Here is a 13,373-nt window from a genome sequence, read left to right as displayed (position 1 = left end):
CGGAGGCCCGACAGCCTACCAAAGCCCGACAGCATCCCCACAGCCCCCACCAGGGCCTCTTCTGTGTTTTCCAGATACAGTAAGAGGTCATCAGCATACAATGATATATGATGGGTTGTGGCACCACAGCAAATCCCACCGTACATCCTCCCCGTCCTCGCCCGTGCTGCCAAAGGTTCCATCGCTAAGGCAAACAGCAGGGGAGACAGCGAGCAACCTTGTCTCGTCCCCCTGCGCACCGGATACTCTAAGGATATGACAGATCCCAGTCGGACCCTAGCAGTAGCCTCGGAATAGAGGACCCTCGTCCAACGCCCAAAGCCCTCTCCCAGGCCAAATTTCACTAGGACCTCATAGAGGTACCCCCACTCGAGACTGTCGAAAGCCTTTTCGATATCCACAGCTAACACTGCCGGTTTCTGATCCAGGTCCCAAACGCTATCCATTAAGTTAACCAGGCGGCGAACATTTATGGATGTGCTCCTGGTAGGAATAAAGCCGGCTTGGTCCCCATGAACCAACTTTGTCATATGTGGCAGCAATCTAGTGGCCAGGATACGACTTAGTATTTTGTAATCCACCGTCAGCATAGACAACGGTCTATACGACGTCACATCGGAGGCCTCCTTGACAGGCTTCAGCAGCGGCACCACCAATGCCTCCCTCATCGACTGGGGTAGACGCCCAAGCGTTAAGGCCTCCGCGTAGACCAACAAGAGCCGGGGCGCCAACACCTCTACATACTGCGCGTAAAATTCTACCGGCAGGCCATCCACTCCCTGCGTTTTATTTCTAGCCATCTGCTTGGATCGGCTTCTGTCTCTCTTTCTCACCATTCCCTTTGCGGTCCGTTCCAGCACGATACATCTCAAGCCATGACCACGCCTCCTCAGGGGTCTGAAAGAATTGAGTCTTATCACCCAAGATCACTTGCAGCCTCGCTGGGAAAAGCAACGAATATTGTATGCCCTCGGTCCTCAGTTCTTTTTTCACCGCCAGAAAAGAAGCCCTATTTCTCTGAACCTCTTGCGTATAATCGGGGAACACCGTGACCGAGCTATTCTCCACCCGGAACGGACCCTCCGAGCGCGCCCTCTGTATCAATAGATCTCTGTCCTTATAATGCAATAACCTGGCCACCATCGGTCGTGGAGGGCGGCCCTGCGCGGGCGGGCGGACCGGGACCCTATGTGCTCTTTCCAGGGAGAAAAAGGGGGAGAGACCCTCCGGGGCCACGATTGTTTTAAACCAGTTCTCCATATAGGCCACCGCATCATCCCCTTCAACGTGTTCCGGCAGGCCCACTACCCTCACGTTGTTCCTCCGATTACGACTTTCGGCGTCCTCCGCCCGCTTCTCCAGCGTCGCCAGGCGGCCCAGGATATCAGCGCGTTTGTGTTCTGCAGTCACCACTGCAGGTTTGAGCTCCTGAAGCAGTAACTCATTGTCCTTCACCCTGTCTGTAAGTTTAGCATGATCCGCCCTCAAGAGACCCAGTTCAGTGGCAACTTGTGCTATGTCGTGACGCAAGGCCTCCTTGGTCGCAGTGATCGCCTCAAGTATGCTATCCAGCCGTTTATTCAGGCGACGTTCCTGCGCTGCTCCTTCCGCGTCACTTGGGTCCCCGCCAGCCGCGGCCGGCCCCATCGCGTCGCTGCGCCCGCAAGTCAGCTGCGGCCCAGCCCTCGGAGCGGCCATCTTGCCCTGTGTGAGCACCAGGACAGGGTCACCTCCGGAAAACCTCCTGGTTCCAACGTTCAGCCTCAGAAGAGAGGGCCCCGTGTCCGGCGCCCGCACCGCAACCTCCGTGTCTCCCTCGGGCCGCGGCCACCCCCTCCAGGGGTCAGTGCCGGTCAGTCCGTACTCCCCGATCCCGCAGCAAGCTGGCCTTCCACTGCCCTATTTCTCCCTGTCCGGGTGGGGCAGCGCTCAACCCCCCGACCGCCCAGGTCAGCGGCGCCTGCCAAGCAGACTCACCCCGGTCGCAGGTCCACGTCGGGGGAGCCCCAGCTCTACCAACCTGGGGAAGCCAATGCTGTACTTCAGAAGGGCCCTCTGCTGGGTGGCGCGCCTGCTCCCAGCACTCCTCGATTCCAGGGCGTCCAATGCCCCGTCGGGCCAGCGACGACAGCGCCCAGCCGCCGAGCACCAATCCCACAGGTCTCCTGCAAGTCCCAGGGTCAGGCCGAGGTACGCTCCCCCCGTGGCTCAGCAGCCCCTCTCGTCCGGTCCTCCACTACTCAGGGCTCCGCCTCACAGGAGGAACATCACCAGGGGCCCACAAGCAGCCCCAAGACCGGGCACAGCGTCCAGCCCTCTTCTCACCGCCTCCATCCGCGGCGGGCACCTGCGTGCGGCGTCCGCAGCTCAGCGCCGTCCGAGTCCTGGTATCCTCCGACTTCCCCACTCGTAGTCCAGCAACGGGGCCCGGCGCCCAAGGCCACCACTCTCGACAATGGGGGAGGGGCGCCGCAGTCGCTTTTGTCCGCTGCCGCTAAAAGCTCCGCTCACCAAGGTCGCGGCTGTGGGGGCACGTACGGCGGGGAACTCGCACCGCTTCATTCAGCAGGGTGTGCTCTGCCCTGCATCTCAGTCGCTAGCCGTCGCTCCTCTCCAGCGAAGCTCCGATCGTTCGGGACGGCTGCCATCTTGGCAGCAGAGCCCCGCACCGCAGCTAGCCATGCTTGGGCCCCGGCACTCCCCCTGGCCACACAGGGTCTCACCGTCCCTCTCCTCCGCAGCCCTGGTGCTCCGTGCAGCAAGCCCGCCCCACCAGCGGTGTGAGGTCGAGGGCAAACAGGATAAACAACGGGATCAGGCACGGAGCTACAGGCTCACGCCACCATCCCGATCGGCGTCCAGACCACGCCCCGTCAGTGACATCACTGATGACATCTCAAATGACATCACTGATGACATCACTGATGACATCATCCATTGAGTATGTGTTTCTGAACAGTTTTAATATGTTTAATATATATAGGGAAAGGCCTGTTGAAAAATAAGTGGGTGTACAAGTGTGTTAATGGATGATTTTCTGGGTGCGTAACTGACTCTATAAGTGAGTCATTAAATGTATCTTACTGAAGACTAGTGACTAAACTGTGTGAATGTCTGTATGTGTCTGTGTGTTGGTGTATAAGTGGCTGCATGGTTTTGTGAATAGCTATATGAATGTCTATATGGGTTATTGATTGGTTGTCTGAGTATCTGTATGGGTGTCTGAGTGTTTGTGTGGGTAGGGTGGGTGTGACTCTGTGACTAGATGTGTGAGTGGGTGATTCAGTGGGTGCATGGTTTTAAGAGTGCATCTGTGATGGACTGTATGGTTGGGTGAGTGTATGTTTGGGTGTGTTAGTGATTGAATGTATATCTCAATTGTACATGTGTCAGTAACTACATATGTGAAACGCAGTGTATATGTGTGTAAGAGTATATAACTATCTATATGTGAGTTTGTGATTTTGGGAGTGGCTGTATGTGCCATAGTGCAAGGATATCTGTGTCATGTGCTGTTTTTCTGCAGGAAGACACAGAATTTGTTAGTATTTTTATGAGTAAGTGAACTTGAGTGTGTTTAACTGTATAGGTGAGTAAATTGGACTGTGATTAAATATTTGCATGACTGATTAGATGTGTCAGTACCTCAATGGATGATTGGCGGTGTGTGAGTGTCTATATAGGTGTATAAATGCACAGAGTGACTGCAAGTATGAGTGACTGTCCAGGTGAGTGAGTGGACATGTATGTAGACCTAAAAGTCAATGAGTTGGTGTGTAGTTATTGGTATTGGAGTATCTATGGTTGTCAAAATGGCCGTTTGAAATTTTGAGTCAGTGTATCAAAGGTTATATTAGGGTGTGAGAAGATGCACTAATTTATCACATAGATGACGTCATCAGTGATGTCATTTGAGATGTCATCAGTGGTGTCATCAGTGATGTCACTGACCATGTCATGAGTGATGTAATATGTGACGTCATCAGCAGTGCATTGCGGGGGCGCGAGTTATAGTTAGCTGAACTAACTATAACAGGGGAATTTCTAGGGTTTTGTATGAGGGAAATGTCCAGCTAACTATAACAGCCCTGAAACCTATGTTTTTTTCAGTGAATATATATATATATATATATATATATATATATATAGATTGTCGCTCAAAAGCACCAGAGCGGTGCACTCGCAGGCGGGTGCTTCACATATGCGGGGGTGCTCCCACACCACAATGACGTTCAAATTGATTATAAATCGTGACTCCAGCCTCCTCAACCTTAAAATCCTGTCACCCCCTCGGGGATTACTCAGTACATGATCAAGACAAAAGTAACTGAGCAAAGTGGTGATTTCAAGTAGGTCCTAAGGTGTTTATTTATTCACGAGGACATTACAAAATGGCGCTGATGGATTTTGCTTTGGGACGACTGATCGCGATAACGCAATAGTCCCTTGTTTCTGTTGTTATGGGAAGTGACACTGTTTATATTGCATGAACCCCGGCGCATATGGTAAACATAGAAGAAGGCCGTTGCCGAAATGCGTCTGTTTGCTTGTGCGAGTGTTCTGACGAATAAAATTTCAGAACCGGCCCCCGAGAGTGCTGTCTTCCTTGGTATTACCAGGAGTTGGAGGAGAATTTGAGCATCAGATATATATAGATATATATATAAAAAACATTTGTGTGTTTATATCTTTTTTTAAACCATAAGTAGTATGACTTTTTGTACAAGAGAAATGCACATATATAATTACTTACATATACTTAAATTTGCCATATTTACATGCACGGGCATTTGCCGTACATTTGTGTTAGAGGGTGGTGGTCATGTAGGAAAGTAGGAAAGAGCCAACTCTTGAGGAGTGTCCTAAAGATAAGAATGTTATCTGTAGCTCCTATGTTTCGGGATAATGAATTCCATAGTTTGGCTGCTTGAACAGATAGATGTACAACCCATGGATTTTTTTCATGTTGGGGTTTTGAGGAGAGGTGCCAATCTTGATTTTATTCCTGATAAAAAAGTTCAAGAGAGATAGTAGCTTGGACATTGTGTGGAATTCCTAGGTTAGGAAAAATGTGTCAAAGAGTTTTCATAGTAATGAAGCTTGATCTTGCTAATGTGTTCACTTGGGCTTTCATTGATAATTTGAAGTACATGGTAATTACAAGGTTTCTTACTTCCTAAGATACGTTAGAAGTTTGTCCCAGATCAATAAGACAGGTGCAGAGTGGGTCATTATTTTTCCAATCGGCATATGTGAGTATTTCTGCTTTTGGAAGCATTCAATTTGAGGTGGCTGCATGTCTTCTCTGATCAATGACTAAAGCAACTGAAGATTTTTGAGTTTCCAATGTCTTTGTGACTTTCCAATTTAAGACGCATTTGTTTGTCATCTATAGCATGTGAGCTAATAATTATTGATCTTTGCTTGCAATGAAAGTAGGACAGGTATTGAAAAGCATGGCTGAGATGATGGAGCCTGGAGGGACCCTTGTGTTTGTAAGGTATGGTTTGGATGAGAGAGGGTGAGTATGGATGACATTTGTCCTGTTTTGAAAGTAAAATGTGATTCAGTTGAGAACAGTCCCCTCTCTGCTGGCTTTGTAGAGTATTTGGATTAGAGTGACATAGCCAACTGTGTGCAAGGCAGCTGAAAGATCCAAAAGAAGTAGTGCAGTGACCTTGTTCTGGTCTATCGTATTTTTTAAGGTCATCCCAGATGGGATGATGGCAGATTTGGTGCCTCTTCTTGGATGGAATTTTGTTTGGAAGTAGGAAAGTATGGAGTTATCTTCAATGAATTGTCACATATGGGCGCATGCTGCTCTTCCTACCAGTTTGCTAAGGAAAGGTATTTGTAATAGGTTGGTAGTTGTTTTGGGTCAAGCAGGTCCACAATAGTTTTCTTTAAAAATGGGCGCATGTATGCCTTTTTTTAAGTCATCTGGAAAGATTCCTGTAGGTAAATACTTGTTGATGATTTATCTTACTTGTGCTGCAAAGGAGGTACTTAAAAGAATGTTTTTGATCATTTGTGGTGGGTAAGTGTCAAAAGGGTAGCTGGCTAGCCTGCTTGCTTTGACCAGGGCCATAATTTCCCTTTTATATAGTTGTTTTACAGAACGCAGAGGGTGTGATAGCCTACCCTACCCTACCAGGGGATAGTTGGAAATAGGTTGGTGCTGGTGGTTTTTTTAATTAGGAGTCCAACATGTCTGCTTTGGTTGTGTAATGACTTGCCAGTTTGCTAGTAAATTCTTAAGTCATGAGATGGATTCCTTATGTGCATTTAGGATTTAAGAAATTCTGTGAGTATTTTATAAAATTCATAATTTGCACATTTAGGGCCTTATTACGATGTCGGTCGGAAAGGCTCCGAACGGCAATCGGACTTTCCTAACTCGAGTCGGAACCCATGTTTCCGATTATTTGGAAACAATTCTAACCGACCGATTACGATCGAAGGTAACCGTTCAGTCTGTCCGACTCAGTTCCGACCGGCATTTGGAGACTCCGAGTCTCCGAGTCCAAAGTGTACAGCTCTATGGACCGCGTTTCCGACCAAATGATTGTAATGTCGGATTCTGACAGGCTTTCCAAATCAGTTTGTCTGACACAGAGCGGCTGTCGGAAACTGATTTTGAGGGCCCATAGCAGGCTCCCCTTCACCCAGAGGCCTCCAGTTGCGGCCTGTGGGGGTACCCATAGGACCCCTCTATGCAACCACGCACAATGTGGCAGGCACCATGGACTACCCGCCACAGGGTGCAAGGTTATTCGCACCCACTCCTTTATTCAATGGGAGTCTGTGTCGTCAGTTAGAACACATGGGAGTCCGACTGAATGGTGTTCGGAACATTTGTAATCGGTCGGTTGGACTCCCCAAACCCGAGTCGGTCGTAAACGATTCCGACAAGGAGTCGGTCGCAATGCTTTCTGACCGACATTGTAATGAGGCCCTTAGTATTTTGAATTCTGTCTGAATAGTACCTTTTTAAACTTTTTTGATTGTTTACTTAAATAGTCTGTTCGGTTGAGTGAATGAGTGTTGTGTTACAGTGTTTGTGGCGGGTGTTGATGAAGATAGAAGATTTGGGAGTAAAGATGCTTTCGGATCTGCATTATTTGTGCTGTCATGATGGTGGGAGTGGGTGTTGTTATTTTATGACAGAACACAGTATGAGGTTGTGTGTGTGACATTTGATGTACTACTGTGTCAGTTGTTTTTGTGGCGTAGTGAGATGAGATATTGATGTGGTGAACTTCTGTCAAGGATTTGAAAGTAAACTACTGCTGTTGAGAGGAAGATGAGTGGTATAGGGGTTCGTAATAAGCATTGGAGGAGAGCGTATGTGGTGTGTCAGAGAGGATGGACAGAGGTATAAATGTTTGTGTTAGATTTTTGTAGTATAAAAGGTAATATGTGTGGTGTAGTGAAGTGTAAGTATTGTTTGGTTGTGTGTTTTTAATAGAAAGAGGAGGAAAAAGTTGATGGAGTTGCTATGAGAGAGGGTTGAGTAAAGGTTGGTGCTGTGGGAAAGGGTCTGTTAGGAGTAAGTGGAGTGTAGAGCTGGTGTTTAATATGCAAAGCAAGAATGAACTTCTAGGGATTAAGGTTAAGTATATTGTGGGTTTGTGTTGTGTTGGTGATGTGTAGGCCTGGGCGGTAAATTCCGTTCTGCTTGCGGAATTTTGGTAATTTTGCGTTTCGCTGAGAATGCGGAATTGCCAAAAATTCTGCGATCCACGTAATTTTTTACTTGTTTGCACTTTCAAAATGCGTGTTCGCAAGATATTTCTCCCTGAGCATGCAAACAGCGTTCGCGAACAAGAAAAAAGCCTCACGAATGGGTGGAACAAGCAATTCTGCATGTTCGCGAAACTTTTGCGTGCTCATGGAGATTTTCTAACGTTTTGCGGAGCTTTGCGAAGCGCGACTACGCAAATTCAGCACACCCCTAGTGATGTGTGCATTTGATAGTGAAACAGAACAGGTAGGGTTTTGCATGATAGTGAAGGTGCCATTATGTGGTAGGTATGGTGTGTATTGGGGTTTTGTAGAGGTTGTTAAGACATTGAAGAGTGGATAGGTTTGGTTTGTTGAAACTGAGGAGTGCGCATTTGCTGAACATTTCTATTATGTTTGTGGAAGTAGATGGGTTTAGGTGGTGACTGGTAATTGGTAAAAATGGTAAAAAGGGCAGCATTTCTGGACATGTTTCGACCTGGACCTACTGAGCCGAAACAGGCAGCTATCCTTATCCTTTCCACCATTAGTCTTGACGCCCAAGCTGAGACGCACTGAGCCCTAAGGTTAAATAGCCCTAGATCAAGTGACCATTGGTCAATTAGAAACCTAGACCTAACCAAACCAATCAGAACCCTAGCCATATCAACTAATCAGAACTCAAACCCTAAGCTCTAAATCCATTAGAAACCCCAGCCCTCAGAACCAATCAGAACTCTAGACCTATAAGCCGATTGGAACTCAAACCCTAATCCCTACATCCAATGGAAACCCTTGTCCCAGGAGCCAGCCAGAGCACAGATGCAACAGCCAGTAAGAAATTTTAATAAGGAGCATGTGATCTTAAACACAAGCTGATGTGCAAGAGGCAGGGAGGGGCTTTTTAAGTCAGAATCTTCATGGAGCCAGAAAGGCTCAATTCACACTTTGCAGTTCCTATTCAACCGTGCATGTAAGGCCCAAATCTAAAGCCACTAAAAATACTACTTTTTTTGCACTTAAACAAATTACTTTTTCTAACCAACAGCAAGTGCTACATACACTTTCCAAACACAATTAAACCACAAAGCAGATTAAGCAGTCTCTTATAGACTCTGGTTAGGCTTTGGGGTGTGTTTAGCTTTTTTAGCTTGGAAAAGGGGGTTAGATTGACCTCTAGAGGCCATAGAACAGTATGGGGGAAAGCCAGGTGAAATATTTAAACAGGTGCATCTAGAAGAAAACAGCAATTTTAAAGGTACAAATTGCACAGAAACCAAGAGATACATATAATCAGTCATGGACCATCGGAGCACTGCAGAGCTACTCACATGGCCACGGCACCATCAACAATTTTTGTGACCTGTCTCAAATGAAAAATACTGTTGCAAAACAACATGTTTCATCAATTTCAGAAGAATGAAAGGTTAACTTAACCATTTTGCAATTCAAACAAGAAGTCTGCTGAAGACAGTCAGGCCAATGCAGAACTTGCAGTAATCCACTGAGAGCTTTGAACAAATCATACAGTGTTCATATTACACTAGAGGAAAGATAATCAGTTCAGTGGAAACTGATGTGAATAAAGAGTGGTACACCAATATTATGATTTTCATATCGAGCTGCAACAATATATGTGGAGTTGAGAATAGTAAAAATACAATTACACATTTAGCTTGATAACATAATAGTATTCAGTTTTCTGCATTTTATATTGTTGATACTCAATATTTATTACCTCATTATTCTGACACATATACAAATATAAACATTGACTGCCTTACTTGGACCTTCTGAATCAATGTGCTCAGTAGCTGAGGTCTTGGAAGTGACAACAACAGTAGTATACGTGCTCGATGTCATTGTCGTTGGCTCTGTAGAGCTGGATAGGGTGGCTGCAAAGTAATGGCAAGGGCTGATCAGAGATACAATGCATTCAATGTTATATAATGCAAATTGATGTTGTAAATAAAGCATCCCATGAATCCCAGTTAGCATAGTGCAATATTACATGGGCATACTCTTGCATAACATAGCAATTGTGCATAGCAAGAAATTCCATATGATTTTGCCAAAGGGAGACTGGTTCACATTGACATTTTGAGACATTTTCTCCTGAAAGTATTTTATTCTTGAACAAGTATCCTGAAAATATCACTTTATGAAAACTGCATGCATGTTATTTTCTATTATACAAATTTATTGTGAGATACTAGCTCACAGTACTTCATGTAAAACAAGTAACCACATACTCTACAGGAAAATATGCACAACAGATGCCTTGTTTCATACTATGTGCGACACAGACAATAGTTCAGTTCAGCTCTATGTACTGATAGTACCCATGATTCTTTCTTTGAAGATAGGTATGTGATTGATTTGACATAGCAAAAAAACACCTTTGTGGGATAAAGGGCGCAGGAGTTTTTGGTCTAAATTGACATCAAAGTATGTTATACCTCTATGCACTAGAACAAGGGCTTAGTGAAGCACCCGCTCTACCAGCTTCAGTAGGAGTGCCATTGAGTAAGATCAAATTGTCTTTTTGACCCCTTCTAACTTTAATCTTTGTGTCATAGGATGCAAAACAGAAGCTGGCTGTTTCCTTGGATTACTTTTGAACAAGCGTGGTCGTCTGGTGATATTTTTCGCGTCTGCCAGGAGCGCGATACAAGGACCCGCTCTGCAAGTATCCTGGGTCTTGCTGGCAAAAACGGACTCTATCAAGGTATTGATTAACCAAGGACCGCCTCGGGAACAGACAGGCAAGTGGCCACTGTCAATGGCAGCCTGTGACTTCACGGGGAGGCGGGTTGATTCCCTTCCGCTTCACGGCCCAGGTTGTTCTGACTCTTAGGGCTCGGGCATTGTGGACTTGAGGGAGCTTTGGACACAGGTAATTTTGGAGTCACCAGCTGCTACATGGCCCCCCTTTTGCTGAGCAATCCCGGCGCTCACATGAACAGTATCCGTTCCTGCTGCTGCACTAACTCCATCTAGTGCATGCTGGAAGCTGTAATTGAACATTAAACTACAGCTGTTGTGATTGCAGCAGGGCCAGCCGGTCTCCCACCAATGGGAGCTCTCTAGTATATTCAAAATGAGGGAGGAGGTGACTTCTGATGGGAAACAGCATCCGACGAAGGCAAGACTGACGAAATGTCAAGTACCCCGCTGTGTCCTTGGATTACACTTGAAGAATAGTGGTCATCGCGAGAAATGCGAATGCGCAGGCGTCCGCGCATGCGCATTTGTGTGAAGAAGTTACCGGCAAGCAAGAAGAGGGAGCCCCGGGACGCCGCACTGCAGGTAAGGTCTTTTATTTACTTTTTCTATTCTTTAAAGTATTTTAAAATGAGGGCGGGCAGGCGCCGGGCGGGTGGCGCGTAGTGGGGCTACGCAGAGCGCGCGAGTGTGTGTAGATTTTACCACAATACGTGCTGCTCCACGTAGCCCCACTACACCCACTACGCCCAGGGTTATTTTGCATGAGAGTGAAGGTGCCATTATGTGGTAGGTGTGGTGTGTATTGGGGTTTTGCAGAGGTTGTGAAGACATTGAAGAGTCGATATTGTTGGTATGTTGAAACTGAGGAGTGCGCATTTGCTGAAAATGTGTATTATGTTTGTCCAAGTAGATGGGTTTAGGTGGTGACTGGTAATTGGTAAAAATTGTAAAAGGCGCAGCATTTCTGGACATGTTTCGACCTGGACCTACTAGGCCCAAACAGGAAGCTGTCCTTGTCCTTTCCACCATTAGCCTTGACGCCCAAGCTGAGGCGCACTGAGCCCTAAGTTTAAATAGCCCTAGATCAAGTGATCATTGGTCAATTAGAAACCTAGACCTAACCAAACCAATCAGAACCCTAGCCATATCAACTAATCAGAATTCAATCCCTAAGCCCTAAGTCCATTAGAAACCCCAGCCCTCAGAACCAATCAGAACTCTAGACCTAAATTCCTATCAGAACTCAAACCCTAATCCCTACATCTAATGGAAACCCTTGTCCCAGGAGCCAGCCAGAGCACAGATGCAACAGCCAGTAAGAAACTTTAATAAGGAGCATGTGATCTTAAACACAAGCTGGTGTGCAGGAGGCAGGGAGGTGCTCTTGAAATCATAATCTTCATGGAGCCAGAAAGGCTCAATTCACACTTTGTAGTTCCTATTCAACCGTGCATGTAAGGCCCAAGTCTAAAGCCACTTAAACAAATTACTTTTTCTAGCCAACAGCAAGTGCTACATACACTTTCCATTTGGGAAAAAGAGGGTGGTGATGGACAGAGTTTCTGAATGATGCAGAATACTCTTACCAAGTCAAGAGATCATGGTTTTAATCCATCACCGTTTTTTAGCTCACTGCCCCATCCCAGCTCAGAACCTGGCTACATGCAAATTAGTCTGTACCTGTCCCAGTGCATGATGGGAACAGGGCAAACCAAACTACCAAGCCAATTCTTATACTGGGAAGGAAAAAAGCTTCCAGGGACCGGTTTCTGGCATCACAGCCTTCGTCGGCCCGGCTTGCCTGAATCCTGATGGTGCAATGAGCAAGGGACTCACGTCTGAGCATACCCTCCCACACAGAGTGGTTTTCGCTTTGTTCGCCATAAGTTGGCAGGGAATGCTCAGACGTGAGTCCCTTGCTCACTTTGCCACTGGATTCAAGCAATCCTGGCTGAAGACGGCTGAAATGCCAGAAACCGGTCCTAAGAAGCTTGTTACCGGTCCAGGGAAGACTTGGCTTGGCAGTTCGGGCTGGACTGTTCCAATGAGGCACAGGGTCAGACTGATTTGCATATGGCCATGTCTGAACTGGGGTGGCAGAGTGGGCTAAAGAACGGTGATGGATTAAACCCAGATCAGTTGACTGGGTGTGAGTGCTTGCAATGTTCAACACTCCGTCCATCATTTCCTTTGGTTTTCGCTTTGTTCGCCATAAGTTGGCAGGGAATGCTCAGACGTGAGTCCCTTGCTCACTTTGCCACTGGATTCAAGCAATCCTGGCTGAAGACGGCTGAAATGCCAGAAACCGGTCCTAGGAAGCTTGTTTCCGGTCCAGGGAAGACTTGGCTTGGCAGTTCGGGCTGGACTGTTCCAATGAGGCACAGGGTCAGACTGATTTGCATATGGCCATGTCTGAACTGGGGTGGCAGAGTGGGCTAAAGAACGGTGATGGATTAAACCCAGATCAGTTGACTGGGGGTGAGTGCTTGCAATGTTCAACACTCCGTCCATCATTTCCTTTGGTTTTCGCTTTGTTCGCCATAAGTTGGCAGGGAATGCTCAGACGTGAGTCCCTTGCTCACTTTGCCACTGGATTCAAGCAATCCTGGCTGAAGACGGCTGAAATGCCAGAAACCGGTCCTAGGAAGCTTGTTTCCGGTCCAGGGAAGACTTGGCTTGGCAGTTCGGGCTGGACTGTTCCAATGAGGCACAGGGTCAGACTGATTTGCATATGGCCATGTCTGAACTGGGGTGGCAGAGTGGGCTAAAGAACGGTGATGGATTAAACCCAGATCAGTTGACTGGGGGTGAGTGCTTGCAATGTTCAACACTCCGTCCATCATTTCCTTTGGTTTTCGCTTTGTTCGCCATAAGTTGGCAGGGAATGCTCAGACGTGAGTCCCTTGCTCACTTTGCCACTGGAT

The 13,373-nt window shown here is 46.9% G+C and overlaps 1 protein-coding gene across 1 annotated transcript in view; it reads right to left on the bottom strand.

Annotated features, from left to right (window-relative positions):
* LOC146860897 (uncharacterized) overlaps positions 1 to 13,373 on the bottom strand; it is a 1,545,865-nt gene that overhangs the window by 264,420 nt on the left and 1,268,072 nt on the right. Inside the window, exon 30 of the mRNA XM_085646178.1 lies at positions 9,538 to 9,617. Within this exon, the coding sequence (XP_085502304.1) occupies positions 9,538 to 9,617 (80 nt within the window). The remainder of the gene's footprint in view (positions 1 to 9,537; positions 9,618 to 13,373) is intronic.

Source organism: Triturus cristatus, chromosome 3_1 (genome assembly GCF_964204655.1).
Source record: "Triturus cristatus chromosome 3_1, aTriCri1.1, whole genome shotgun sequence".
Lineage (NCBI taxonomy): Eukaryota > Metazoa > Chordata > Amphibia > Caudata > Salamandridae > Triturus > Triturus cristatus.
Note: the sequence above shows the minus strand (reverse complement) of the source record. Positions and strands in the feature narration are given on the sequence as shown.